Here is a 12,325-nt window from a genome sequence, read left to right on the forward strand (position 1 = left end):
AGCTATTTTAACTCTTCTGAGGCCATGGACTTTGGAATCTTTAAAAAGCCAAATCAAGCGGGAACTTTAGAAAATATCTGGTCTAGATTTTATATTTGAGGAACTTGAGGCCCAGAGAGGTTAAGTGACTTATTCAAGGTCACCAGCAAATCAGTGGCAGAGATGGAGCTGCAGCCTAGGTTTCACCAGGTGCTTGTTCCTGGAATCTTCTAGTCTATAAGCCCTTTGTCTTGCAGATGAGAAAACCAAAGTTCACACATGAGAGGTAACTGGACAAGCCTGGACTCAAACTGAATTCCTCAGATTGTCTGTCCAATATCTATCACATTATCCCTTTTTTTCTTATTCCCATGGCTTTGGGGAGAGGATGAAGTAAGAGGTGGTTGAACGTTTTGTGTCTTGGCATCTTCCATTAATCCATAAGTCAGCTTTGAGAGCCCACCATGTGCAAAGTTCTTCAGCCACTTTGGAGAGTAGACAATGAGCAAGGAAGGGGAAGAAAAGCTGAGTGGCCCATGTACCCTAAAAGTGGGGCAAATGTGGAATCACTGGACAGAAAGAGTCTGCCTAGGGAAGCTCAACAAAGTACAAAACATCCCAGGGCATGGGCCCTTCCTGCCTCCCTTTTCTCTCTCTCCTTACCCAGGGACCCTCCCCAATCACTCCCCAAGAGAAAATAAACCCTGATTCACTGTCATCGCCTTGGCCCTCTTCTCTGGACAGGAGATTGAAGGGTAGATTATAGGGCTGGCAAAGCAGGCTATGAGGAAACTGCAGTTCCCTGTGGCCTTTCTCTTATCAATCAGAAAGGACAGGGTCTGGCTAGCATTTTTCAGAGCATCCAATATGGACCAGGTCCATTTTTTCATAGGCAGTACATTTTTTAATTATTTTTTATTTTTTCAAATTTAAGTTCTGAGGTACAAGTGCAGAACATGTAGATTTGTTACATAGGTATATGTGTACCATGGTGGTTTGCTGCACCTATCAACCCATCCCCTAAGTTTTTAAATTGTTTTTATTTATGCATTTTTTCTTTTTTCACGGAAAAGGGCAAGCAGGTTGTATTTCTGGCCAGGCATGGAAAAGGAGAGAGCACTTGCTCTAAAGACAGCTTCTCCCAGAGCAGTGGGAAGCTGGGGAATGTTACAGGGTTAGACGCGGGTCAGAGGCTATGTAAGCTTGTGTGGGGAAAAACTTCAGACACGCAGGTGCAGATCAAGAACACGTGTGCGGAAAGTGGCAGTGATTCTCTTCTATGGGTGGGAACTTTTACATTATAATGATATGCTAATGATCTAAATGTGACAGGGGCCACTGGTTCTGGTTTGCTCTGGTTTTGTGCAGGCCTTATCTTCCTCTGCAAAACGTCCTGAAGTTCCCAGGCCATCTGGAGTTTTTTGGGTTTTTTTTAATACTTTAAGTTCTGGGATACATGTGCAGAACGTGCAGGTTTGTTACATAGGTATACACATGCCATGGTGGTTTGCTGCACCCATCAAGCTGTCATCTACATTAGCTATTTCTCCTAATGCTATCCCTCCCCTATCCCCCCACCCCCAGACAGGCCCTGGTGTGTGATGTTTCTCTCCCTGTGTCCACATGTTCTCATTGTTCACCTCCCACTTATGAGTGAGAACATGCGGTATTTGGTTTTCTGTTCCTGTGTTACTTTGCTGAGAATGATGGTTTCCAGCTGCATCCATGTCCCTGCAAAGGACATGAACTCATCATTTTTTATAGCTGCATAATATTCCATGATGTATATGTGCCACATTTTCTTTATCCAGTCTATCATTGATGGGCATTTGGGTTGGTTCCAAGTCTTTGCTATTGTGAACAGTGCTGTAATAAACATATATAGGCATGTGCCTGTATAGGAGAATAATTTATAAACCTTTGGGTATATACCCAGTAATGGGATTCCTGGGTCAAATGGTATTTCTGGTTCTAGATCCTTGAGGAATCACCACCCTGTCTTCCACAATGGTTGAACTAATTTACACTCCCACCAACAGTGTAAAAGCGTTTCTATTTCTATTTCTCCACAGCCTCACCAGCATCTGTTGTTTCCTTTTTAAAGATCACCATTCTAACTGGTGTGAGATGGCATCTCATTGTGGTTTTGATTTGCGTTTCTCTAATGACCCGTGATGATGAGCTTTTTTTTCATATGTTTATTGGCCACATAACTCTTCTTTTGAGAAGTGTCTGTTCTTATCTTTTGCCCACTTTTTGATGGGGTTGTTTTTCTTGTAAATTTGTTTAAGCTCTTTGTAGATACTAGATATTAGCCCTTTGTTGGGTGGATAGATTGCAAACATTTTCTCCCATTCTGTAGGTTGCCTGTTTACTCTGACCCATCATCTAGGTTGTAAGCCCTGCATACATTAGATATTTGTAGAGAGTGTGTTTTACCACCAGTTCTTACAGCCAACTTGAGTGGTAATTATCAGCCCAATGTACAGGTGAGGGAATTAAGGGACAGAGAGGTGAGTTTTCTTGCTCGGAGTCACCGGGCTGGTAAAAGCAGTGCCAGACTTGGACTCAGGCCTTGTGCGTTGCTTGCGCAGGCTCTGCCCACTCACCCTCAGGCCCTCTCTGTGTCTTCAGGTAACTTCACAAGATGCAGAGCTTCCCACCATTCAACCTGTTAGTTAGCTCTGCTTTTTACCTGCCTTCTCTGAGAACATCTCCCATAATATGAGTTACAGAAGGGGCGCATTTTACTCTCTTAGGCCCCTTTTCACCAATACAGAGCCCTGTGGTATTGACAACTTATCTCCCCTGGACAGGGCAAAGGGTGTGGAGGAGATGAAGGCCAGCCTCCTAGTGTGGAGTGGAGGGGGCTGAAAAGCCACATTTGGGAAATGGTTTGTTCCACTGATCCTTGGCTCTTATTGCAGGTCTGGAGTGCAGCTTTGACTTCCCCTGTGAGCTGGAATATTCCCCTCCACTGCACGACCTCAGGAACCAGAGCTGGTCCTGGCGCCGTGTTCCCTCCGAGGAGGCCTCCCAGATGGACTTGCTGGATGGGCCTGAGGCAGAGCGTTCTAAGGAGATGCCCAGAGGTAAGGGAGAGACCACTGGTGATGTCGTGGGTGGGTCAGAGCCAGGCTGAAATGCCTGTTTCTGTTTGAAATGATGAGACTTCACCCCTGTTCTGCTCTGTTTCCTTTGAAACCTGCTTTTAATATCTGTGCCTTTCCATGGCTTCTTTAGCCATGCAAGGAAGGGAGGAAGAAAAGTCCCATCTCAAGTTCAGCCCAACCCTTTATTCTTTAACAAGCAATAAAAGTAGGGTTTCATAACTCTCCTCCATGCAGATTTCCCTGTAAGAGAAAGAGCTGATCGGTATTTGAAATTGGGTTGCCAGATAAAATACAAGATACCTCATTAAATTTGAACTTCAGATGAACAGCAAATGATTTTTTAGTATAGGTGTTTCTCATGCAATAGTTGGAACACACTTAAACTAAAAACTATTCCAATTATACAAAACAATTCAAATGTAATTGAGTGTCCTGCATTTTTATTTTTACTGCCAAATCAGGCAATCCTAATTTGGAAGGTATTGTAGAACTGGCTTAAATGTTTGTTTCAAAGCCATTCATAAATACTTAAGTGACATGTTTGCTTGGTGTGATGCTTTCTGTGGCCCTGAGCTGTTTATGAATGTCCTCTTCTTTATTATCAGGCCTAGGAAAGGTAGGCTCAGAGGAAAGTAGTGGGCAGTTGTTAAATTGTGCTGAGTTTCTTGGAGAGAGATATGGAGGCAGTAAGCCCTGGTCTAGTTTTATGTCTCACCAAGCCAAATCTTAGGGCTCCCAATGTCTTGAACCCAGAAAACTCTACTGACTCAGAATTGAAAGCCTATGTTCCTGGCTTTTAGGAAGAAGTAATAACTGAAATGGCAATGGGCTTATTGGACATTCAGGGTAGTTTTTTCAGTTTGCAAAGCACTCCCACCTGCACTATCTCATTGGATTTCAATGAGAGAGGCAGGGCAGAGAAGAAAACTAGTGCTCAGAGAGGGTGAGTGACTTGCCCAACATCACACAACACGTACATGTGAGTCTGGGTCTAAATACCTGCTGTGATGAGTCCTAGACAAGGGTACTGTCCACCACATCATGCTTCTGTCTTTGTAGCAAGACCAGGACCAGAGCGTGCTCTGTGGCCAGGTTCTTGACAGAGATCATCTCAGGCTCATGCTACTAGGGAGTCTAGCAGGTCAGGTCTCAGGTAAGCTGATGAGGGAGATTGGAGGTGGTACAAAAACAACTAATGCTCTCAGGCTTACACCTCAGCCTCTACCTTGTCATCAAAGAACCAAAGGAGACTTTCCTTTCTAGATACTTTCCTGGGCTGACTTTTTGTTTTTATAACTCTTTTGGGATTGCTTGACCTTGACTTATGTTTTAAGCTGCCTTTTTCTGGATTTTGATAGGTATTGTAGTGTGTGTGTGTGTGTGTGTGTATGTGTGTAGGTGAATGCTCTTAACCAGAAAGTACATCAGAATTCTTCTGGAGAACTTATGAAAAATACTGCCTCAATCCCATAACCTGAGATTCTGATTCAGTAGATCTGAGATGGAGACTACGTATCTGTGTATTTTACATTTTTACTAGGAAATTTAGCAAAAAGTGGATATAATATGCATGCCTAGATTAGAGATTACAACAAAACCAACAACACTTGCATTCTCACTGCCAAATAGCTGAAGAATCTGAACATTATCAGTCTTTTTGGGGTTTCCTCTATCCCACCTAGATCACAAACTTTTCCTCACCCTCCAAGGTAACCACTCTCCTACATGTTGTGTGAATCACTTATTTGCTCTTTTTCATGGCTATCCTACCTATGTATATAGCTCCAAACAACATATTGACTAGGTTTGCCTGTTTTCAGCCTTGTATATAAATGGGATTATACTGTCTTTGATCTGTTCACTTTGATAGATGTAGCTGTGATTCATTTGCTTTTGGTACTATATTCATCCTTTGCATAAAAATACACAATTGATCTCTTCTACTGTCATTGAACATTTGAATTATTTCTAGGTTCTTGCTATTGCCATCAACACTATTGTAAACATTTTTGTACATCTCTCTTGGTGCACATGTTCAAGATTTTATCTAGAACAGGGACCCCAACCCCCAGGCTGCAGACTGGTACCTGTCCAAGGCCTGTTAGGAACGGGACGCATAGCTGGAGATGAGTAGCAAGCGAGCCAGCATTACTGCCTGAGCTCCGCCTCCTGTCAGATCAGCTGCTGCATTAGATTCTTATAGAAACGTGAATCTTCTTGTGCACTCCACACACACACAGACCGTGCATGCAGGGGATCTAGGTTGAGTGCTTCTTATGAGAATCTAATGCCTGGTGATCTGAGGTGGAACATTTTCATCCCAAAACCATCTGTGGAAAAATTGTCTTCCAAGAAACTAGTCCTTAGTGCCAAAAACGTTGGGGACCATTGCTCCAACAGCATGTAACTAAGAGTGGAATTGCTGGGTGAGAGGGTCAGTGCATCTTTCATTTCATTGGTTAATGCCAGTCTATTTTCCAAAGTGGTTGCACCAATTTGTACTCCTACTAGTGATATATTGGTATTCCTCCCCATGGCTTTACATCCTCATCAATATCTGCTATTGCCAGACTATATTTTTTTATCTGTCTGGCGAATGAAATACAGTATCCCATTGCAGCTTCAATTTTCATGGAAGTCTGTTTTATTTTATTTCTCTTAAGTTTCTTGGGTGATTCTGAGGCACAGCTGGGCTTGTAATACTGTTGACTTACTCTCATTCAGGCGTACTCCCATTCAGCCACCCCTAGGACTGTCTCCAGAGTCCAACATTTAACCTCTAGAAACAAGTATTTTTGGTCACTACAGATTTTTTAAAAATTTATATTCCAGGAGTGGAACTGTGATTACAGTTCAGTGAGATCAAGAGAGAGGGACAAGTGGAAATTGTGTTCTTCGTGAATTCCACTGATGGTACGCAGTCACACATTATAACTTTGAAAGTTTATGCTTTAAAAAAATTTTTAAACAGTGCCAATACATTGTGCATTTCACTTGGTGACCTGTTTCTCCTCTTCTACCTGTGATTGCTGACATGAGCACATTATACTGAGTACTATGAGAAAACAAAAAAGAAGGGGAAGAGGAGACAAGGAAGAAAATAAATAAATTTTTACTTCTCAGCATTCCTTAGCATGGAAACATATCAATGCCTATTGTTTTTATGAAGCTGGATCCCAAGGGTCAGTGCACACACTGAATATGAAACTTTCCCATTAGATTAATCAGGATTGGAATATCCATTTATTTAAAGTAAATGTTGTCAACTTCCATTGCTCTGAAAACTCATCACTGTTAGCATCAGGTAGTAGTTAGCAATACTAAGGATGGTGGTGTGAACAACCATAGCAAAAGCTGCTGTGGATACACCAGACTCCTTTACCAAGCTCTTTCATGAACGGGCACATCCAAACATAGCTTAAGAGAGGCTTACCACTGTCAGAAACTTCTAATTTTTCTGGGGTCTAATGGAGGGGTCTGTACTCACACAGCATGGATCAGTCATGGAAACAAGGAGATGAGCCTCCCAGCCCTCCCAGAAACTCCACTGCTTCAGTAATGACACTGAGAGGTGTTTGGAGCTTTCAGGTGTGGGTCTCTTGTCACTTTTTTAGTCAATTCTTTACACCACTAGCTTTCCCTGAAGTAGCATTGTTCCTCATGAAGCAGCCTACTGTAATAAACTCCCTTGACCTTCAGGGAAAGAAGTGAAGGTAAAGGAAGAGAAAACAACCTGTCCATTCGGCACAATGGCCAAGCAGGGTCCTATATTCCAATCCTAACTCCCAGAGCTTTAGAGTCTCAGTTTCTCGGTCATTTTGATAGAAAGGGTGCTGGCGGTGAAGATGAGAAGCGGGGATGGGTTGCCTTTAGTATGATGTAGTCACTATTTTGTTTTCTAACTCAATATTCATGGGTCAGAGAGTATTTAGATGCTATTGCAATATTTCTTGTCAGGTATAGAAGGGCCAGAAAAAGGCAGCAAGATGATACCAATCAAAGATAATGAACTGTAAGTGTATAAATCCTGAATGATTTTAATTTATGGCCTCTGTAGCTGAGAATAATAAGGAAGATACAATTCAGAGCAGCAAGATAATAAAAAGTGATCATTTTGATGGAACATAATATTATGAATGAATAAAATCTTGAAGAACCATCAGATCGAGGCATTCTGTGACTTTTTAAGAAGTGCCAGGGGCCATGTTGATGTCTAACTGCTTCCGGTGTTTTGGAATGTAGTCAAGGTATTTTTCTTCTCCAGCAAGGCAGGATTTTACTCTGTAGCATGAATCCTGGCTTAAAAATGGAAAACACACTCTCACCCCATCCACAGAGCCCCGTCCCCAGCGCCTCACTCCCAGGCACACACAGGAAAGATGGAAGCAGACTCCACAGTGAGGAGGCTCCTATTCTTCCTGGATCGGCTCCACTCTCTCCCAGTGCTCCAACTCTCAGGTTTTTGCTTTGATTTGTTTTGTTTTGGTGGAGGATCTGGATGCAGCACTGCTACTGAGGTTCTTCTGTTCATCAAGATGGCTTCGTTTTCAAAAGGTGGTGAAACACCGTCCTGGAGCCCTGGAGTGGCTAAGGATGCTTTCACACATGACTAGGGTGTTGCAACACCAGGATGGGGTCATTCAAACTTTTGATGCACTCCTGCTATACCCTTGTGTATTAGTTTCCTGTGGCTGTTTTAACAAATTCTTACGAACCGGATGGCTTAAACAACAGAAATTCGTTCTCTCCTTATTCTAGAAGTCAACAGTATGAAATCAAGATGTCTGCAGGGTTAGTACCTTCCGGAGGCTGTGAAGGGAAATCCTTTCCATGCCCCACTCCTAGCTTCTGGTGTTGCCAGGAATCCTTGGCATTCCTTAGCTTGTAGATGTCTTACTGCAAACTCTTCCTCTGTCATCACATGGCATGCCTCCTGTGTCTCTGTCTGAAATCTGTGTCTTAATGGGACGTATGTTATTAGATTGAAGGTCTACCTTTAAGTCCAGCATGATCTCATTCTGGGATGCTTGATAACATCTGCAAATACTCTATTTTCAAATCAGGTCATCTTTACAGGTACTCTGGGGTTAGGATTTGGACAGATCCCCTGGGAGCCACTCTTCAGCCCACTATGCCTTGGTTTTTCTCCCGCTGTGTCTGGGTTGGCATGTGGATCCCGTGCACCTGTGGACTGTGAATTCTCAGACCCTTCAGGAAGTCTGATTAGACAGGTTCAGAGGAGCCCAGATTCATGCCAGCATTTCTCATCCTTTCTTCAATTTCTTCCCCCACCCCAAAAGTTTGCCATATTCTTAAAAAGGTCCCTGAACACTTCTCAAGTGAACTGTATCCCAGGAGTAGCAGGGACCTGAGTCACCTTTTGAGCTGCAGGTGCAGGCTTTGTGGGAAAACCCTCTCAGGATATAGCCCCCTTTGCACCCACAGTCACTGCAGGCTGCAAATAAGTGGCTGAGTTGACTCTGAGTCTCGCCTCTGACTCTTCATCTTTTGAGGCATTGATAGGCTACTGGAATGATAAAGGGCTGCCCAGCATTTCCTCCTTCATCAGTGAAACTCATCGTTAGCCAACCGATTTCTGCCTTCAGGCTTCATTTGCTGATTGGTGGGGACCTCTGATACCTACATGCAAATGGGTTTACCACTCTTCCTGGAGAGCAAGTGCCATAGGTGAGGAAGGGTAGGAGGTGTCCTTACAGACGAGGACAGGCTCTCAGTAAGATGGAGACAGACGACCTTCAGAGCTGGAGAATCACTGATCTTTATCCCGAGAGCGCTGCTGTTGTCCCTGCTCTGCACCACTGCAGAGTGAAATGTGCTAATGCAGGCTTCAAGTCCGGCATTTACGGCCCACAGGGTTCAGTGGTCACCCTGAAGTTCATCTGGTTAATGGGAGTCAATAATTACACATTTCACTTTGTCTGTAGGAACAGCCTTTAGCAAACCTCCTGTTTTAGAAGAATGTTGAAGTTGGGGAAACAGGAGAGGTAAGAAAACTGAAATAGAAGAAAAATGTAATCGGAGTGACTGCTGATCACACACACAGAAATGCAGACACATACTCACAGGCCGAACAATGTTCCTTTCTTTTCACTTGTTTCAAACCGGATGATCTAAACTGGGATTGTCCTTGCCCGGTATTCACAGGCTGCAGCTCCCCAGAGCTCCCTTCCTTTGCTGCTCTGTTCATGGCCAAGTTTATACTTTAAGTCAATGGTCTCCAAACTTTATTTTGTTGTATGCCCCGTCGGTAAAATTTTTGATCATGTACTCCTACCATTTTATATTCATCAATTATATGCACTTTTATGTGCCTAATTGTATAATACTATTTATTAGCAAAGGTTTTTCTTTTCTTTTTGAGATAAAATAAATATAATTAGAGCCACACATCTGTCCTCTATAAATGGAATCAGACTTCCTTGTTTGTTAAGTCATCTCACCCTGGCCCAAAGGTTCCCAATATCTCTGTCCCTTTTCCAGTCCTTTAAGGAGCATTTCTGGGGCAGGGTCCTCCCTGTCCAAACTCTCTTCCCATTACATGGGCTGTGCTGGCCAGGGACTCCTTCACCAGGAAGGCCTCACACACAGCTCTAGCCCCTGTGTTCCCTCTTAAGTTTCAAAGACCTTTATCCTCTTTTCTCAGAATCTGCATCATTTGGAGAGGAAAGAAATAACTTCGTGGTTGAGTGCTGCTGACAACACTAACTCTCCAAAGTCAAGAGATATCTTTATAGAAATTCATGTTTTCATTTCAGCTGACATACCTAAGATACAGGCTGCAACCAATATTTCCTACTGGCTTATCTAAAAAACTATCTTGGTGCTGTTTATGATGGTGAAAACTAGAAATAATTTAAATGCCTAAAATAAGGAATTAATTACATAAAATACAGTATACCTAAAATATTATAACACAATTACAGGTATACTTTGTAAAAATATTGAATAATATGGGGAAGTATTTGGAACCTATTATAAAAAGCAAGTTAAAGAATGTGTGTAGTAGAAGTTGTTTGTAAAAGAAAAAAAACTAAGTACCTAAGGAAAAAGTCCATAAGGAAATATACCAACATAGTAGCAGAAGTTATTTCTAGATAGATTAATTATTAGTGATTTTCATTTCCTTCTGTTGCTTTTGCTATTTTCCAAATTTGAGTTCATTAACATGTATTATTTTTATAATAAGATAAAACATGCTATTATTTTTAATACAAAGGGATCAAAAATTCTCATTCAAGACTGTATTGAGTTATTCTATTGAGTTCTATTCTATTATTCTATTCTATATGTATTCTATTGAGTTATCTTAGACTTTGAGGGGAAAATGTTAACTATTTTGTGCCACAACCACAGTCAAAAAAGCCCATCCAAAAATTCTGGCTAGGATGCAGTAGGCAAGCAGACAGACAAGCAGGTTCTTTTCCTGCCTGCCTGCCTAGGGACAGAACATTGGCAGCTGGTATGGGCTCCCAAGTCCAGAGCACCCCATCCCCTACCTCTTTCTGCTTGGCTTATCCTTGAAGGGTAGGAAGAGGGAAATGTGGAAAATAAGTGTGCAGCAGGCTCAGGAATACACCCAGCAGCCAAATCCAGCATCTAAGTAAGAGTACAGAAACACACCCACTTCAGTTCAATTTTTGCCCCTGCAGACTTACCAAGAGGGCTCTGTGTGCTCATGCTTTTCATTTGAGCATGATTTCTCATCACACTACGGTCACTGGGTAGATGTGTGGCCTTTTATCCCTGCCCGTCTTCTGGAATTCACCAGGAAAGCCCACATTAGTTCTCTGGTTCTGTTTAGGGAGAAGCATGTCACTCGTCTCTCAAGCAATATGGTCCCTGGCCCTTAGATCTGGACCCTTGAGCAATCACATCAACAAGTTGTGGCGTGTGATTCTTTCCATCTAATGTGATTCTGATACAACTAGCAGCTGGAGTTTGGGCTCCTCAGAAAGGTTGCCTTAATGGGTGGCATTCTTGCCTCAGGGGTGGAACTTCCAGGGAAGTATTATTCACCTCCCCATCAGGACAGGCCTCTCCTGGGGTGCTGGGATGGATTATAGATGTCCAGTGAACATGGAAACCCTCCTAACTGAACCTCATGGGTCTGCCCACAGGGAGATGGGGAGCTAGGCATGTGGAGCAAGGAAAGAAGGACTGGCTGGGGAAGCAGAGGCCTGGCTCTGGTCCCAGCTCTGCCATTAGGAGCATCACTTTACCTCTCTGGGTCTTGGCTTCCTCATCTGTTAGGTAATAGACTAGATGGTCAATAAGGCCATTTCCTGCTCTAAGACAAGGGTTAGGCATATGCAATACAAATGATGGCCAAATACCTGGCACAAAACCTGTGAGGCACAGAAATGTCTACCAGCCCAGAGAGAGAGAGACCCACCTCCTAAGGTTTGGCCATGGTTTCTGGAATCTAAACAGCCCAATGATTCAGGTCACCCTTTGTACCACAGTGCCAAGATAGGATCATTGCCTCCAGAAACCCTAGTATTTTCTCTGGAGGAGGGAAAGAGGAACTCCTGGCCCATCACAGCAGCTGAACTTGTCAGATTAGATTCCAGAGGTTTGGGAGCCTGAGGAGGGATCATAGCACAGAACTAAAAACTAGTATTGGCAAATTAATGCTTCCTCCAGCCCCCAACAAGATGTCCCAATCTCTAGAACCTGTGAAGATGTTACTTTATAGGGCAAAAGAAACTTTGCAGATGAGATTGTCTTGGGTGATCTGGGTTGACCTAGTGGAATCACAGGGGTCCTTAAAAGGGAAGGAGGAAGGCGGGAGAGTCAGTGTCAGAGAAGGAATGTGAAGAAGGAAGCAAAGATCAGAGAGGGATGGAGATTTAAGGAGGTTACATTGCTGGCTTTAAAAATGGAGGAAGAAGCCATGAGAGGAAGAATAGAGGTGGCCTCTAAGGGCTGGAAAAGAAGAGGACGTGGATTCTACCTGGAAGCTCATCCGGAAGGAACGCAGTTCTACTAACCCATTTTATACTTCTGACCTGCAGAACCAAAAGATAATACAGTTGTGTCATTTTCAGCCTCCTACTTTCTGGTAACTTGTTACTGCAGCAATAGGATACTAACACAGCTGGTCTTGACCAAGTTGGCATGAAAATTGACATCCTCTTGGGGCCAGGGCCAGGGCTTACCTGGGACATGATTCTAGAAGGATCAGGGCTGAGAAGACTTCAAGACAAACTGAC

At 43.1% G+C, this 12,325-nt stretch overlaps 1 protein-coding gene across 1 annotated transcript in view; it reads left to right on the top strand.

The window, feature by feature from the left end:
* The window catches only part of ALK (ALK receptor tyrosine kinase), a 754,225-nt gene that overhangs the window by 240,897 nt on the left and 501,003 nt on the right, over positions 1-12,325 (top strand). The window contains exon 3 of the mRNA XM_015112031.3: positions 2,907-3,071. Coding sequence (XP_014967517.3) covers positions 2,907-3,071 — 165 coding nt within the window. The remainder of the gene's footprint in view (positions 1-2,906; positions 3,072-12,325) is intronic.

This window comes from Macaca mulatta, chromosome 13 (genome assembly GCF_049350105.2).
Source record: "Macaca mulatta isolate MMU2019108-1 chromosome 13, T2T-MMU8v2.0, whole genome shotgun sequence".
In the NCBI taxonomy this organism is placed as follows: Eukaryota; Metazoa; Chordata; class Mammalia; order Primates; family Cercopithecidae; genus Macaca; species Macaca mulatta.